This window comes from Fukomys damarensis, unplaced genomic scaffold, assembly GCF_012274545.1.
Source record: "Fukomys damarensis isolate Sample0158 unplaced genomic scaffold, DMR_v1.0_HiC HiC_scaffold_27, whole genome shotgun sequence".
Classification (NCBI taxonomy): Eukaryota; Metazoa; Chordata; class Mammalia; order Rodentia; family Bathyergidae; genus Fukomys; species Fukomys damarensis.
The window spans coordinates 6383878-6386287 of record NW_022900939.1 but is presented as its reverse complement, the minus strand read 5'-3'; the positions used below and the strand labels follow the sequence as shown (position 1 = coordinate 6386287).

General features: G+C 54.4%; 1 protein-coding gene across 1 annotated transcript in view; it reads right to left on the bottom strand.

Moving 5' to 3' along the window:
* LOC117283538 overlaps positions 1-2410 on the bottom strand; it is an 89760-nt gene that overhangs the window by 85213 nt on the left and 2137 nt on the right. The window contains exons 2-3 of the mRNA XM_033756812.1: positions 2150-2295; positions 486-930 (exon numbers count right to left, since the gene is read on the bottom strand). Of these exons, the coding sequence (XP_033612703.1) occupies positions 486-930; positions 2150-2295 (591 nt within the window). The remainder of the gene's footprint in view (positions 1-485; positions 931-2149; positions 2296-2410) is intronic.

Sequence of the window (2410 nt, the reverse complement as noted above, 5' to 3'; positions counted from 1 at the left end):
CGCCGCGTCCTTGGCCCTCCTCCAGGGGACCTGGGCCTCCCAGATTCGGGAAGGCGGGCTGTCCTCCGGCCACTGATAAGGACGGGCGCGGGGTAAGAGATCCTAACAGTGCCCGGGCAGAACGAGCCGGGCAGAGCCGGGATTAATGAGAGCCGCCGGCGCGAGCTCTGCTCGCATGCTCAGCGCTCTTAGGAACAATAATGACGACAGCAGCCACCGCAGCCACCATTTATTGAGCGCTCTCTCCGTGCCAGGCACGGTGCTGAGCGCTTGCTGGCGACACCCCGCGGAGGTAAGTACCGTTATTGACCCCATCTTGCAGGACACGGGGCAGAGAGGTTAGGTCACTCGCCCCAGAGCACATAGCTAGCTGACGTCCGTGCCAGAATTCCAACCCATGTAACCCTCTTGGCCACCCATTAAGGTCGGGATCATTCTTCCCATCTTAAAGATGAGGAAGCTAAGGCACATGGAAATGTAAGTACCTTGCCCAAGGTCACCTAGCTGGAAAATGGACGAGGCAGAAAGCGAACCCAGGGCTCCTCTCTGTCCGCAGAACCCGCGGTCTTGGCCATAGGCGACTCCACGTCCAAACCACCTGCGACAGCCCAGCAAGCTTTGGGCCCAGGTCCCCTGCAGGGTCTGATGGGTTCCTGCGGCCTCCGATCCCCTGGTGAATCGGGTGATTCCGAGCATCGTCCCTGCTCGGCCGGCAGGCGTAGGGTAGGACGCGTCTCCGGGAATCCAGTCCCGGATGGGGCCGAGCGGTCCCGGGCAGGGACTGAGAGGGGGCGGAGGCGGCTGGAGGGATCCCCAGTCCCGTGCCGAGAGCCGGGGCTTTGCCTCCCCGCGGTCAGCAGGGGGCGCTGCCGCACGGGCCTCGAGTCCCGGTCTCCAGCTCCGGGAAGGCTGACCTCCGCCTACTGCCGCCTACAGTGGCCAGGACTCTGAGCCCCAGAGCGGGAAGCTTTCCTTCCTGGAGGCCGACACCCTTCTGTCCCCCCACTCGGTCCTGGACCCGATTTGTCTGGCTGCCGTCCCCCATCTCTGTCCTCTTGCCACCCCACCGTCTATCTGCCTTGCGAATGTCCCCAGTCCCTGCACAGCAGACGCAGTCCCTCCTGAGGACACTGGTCTCAGTCCATGGAAAGACCCAGGTGTCTACAAATCCGAGTCAACTTGTCTCCCCCTTCTGGTGGGCCCTGCCATGATTTAAAATGGGGCTCCATCATCCATTTGGAATAGTGAACTTTCATCCTTTTGCTAAAATAAGAGAAGGGAGGAGGGGATTGGCTAGGGAGCAGCAGATGAAAGAATCTATTTTCATAATAGCTACCGCCTATTGCTTGCTTTTTTGCTTGGAGCCCTTTATATGTCTTGACTGACGGGTGCTCATGGCAGCCTGAGAGGCGTGGATCGATGTTCCCACTTTGTGGATGAGGCTGGGAAGTTGGTAAGTGGCCAAGCTGGGCACCCACGTTGTTCCCATCTCCTGGAACATACAAGCTCAGACCACTGATCAGAAAAGGTAGGATACAGCCCCCGGTCTACCCTGAGTGCTTAAAATACTGTACCACATTGAATTAGGGGCTTGACTGGCTTTCTAAGCCCACTCTGGGACTCAAATATCCAAAAAATAAGAAAAAGAAAAACAAAACCTAAAGGTGCACTGGGAATAAGCAGGATTTAGCTTGGAAGGGTATCCGTCCGGAGAGGCCCACACACTTTCTATGTCTGGACTCTAAGGAAATAAAGGTGGTTCTAGGAAAATCTGAAAAATATGGGAGGAAAAAAATCCCTTCTGTGGTTTTTACTTTCACTAAGCCCCATTTTACTATTTGTGTTTTATTTTAAAATTAATGTGGCTCTCTCCGCCCTTTCAACTGGCACATAAATAGCAAAAACAGAAGGGAATCCAGCTACAGACTTCAAATGCGGTAGGTTCTCAGGAAGGAAGGACATGACCGGAAGTGGGAATGAGGACTCAGTGAGGTGCCCTGTACATTTCAGAGCAGACTTTCCACCAGGAGTTTAGACCCTGGGTCCTTGGGATAGGCATTGTGTCTGGCCCTGGGCTATGTCTAGTCTAGAATCCAGGAGTGCCCTATGGGTGTGTAAATGCAGTCACACTTGGAGGGTGTCTTCTCACCATCTGGGCCACCACTGTGTCCCTGCAGTATAAGTGTGGCAGGGTGTCCTCTAAATCAGTCAGGGTAAAGCACCCATTGCAGATGACACCACTCTTGGTTAGGGAGACTGACTGCTCAGCTCTGGAGTCACAACCTGGTGGCTTTTCTAGACCGAAACCAGGTCAGAAAGGACCTCATGAGAATTGCATTTAATAGTTCTGGTTCAATTTCTCTGCCCTTTTTTTTTTTTTTTTTTTTTTTTTTTTTTGGTGGTTGGCGTT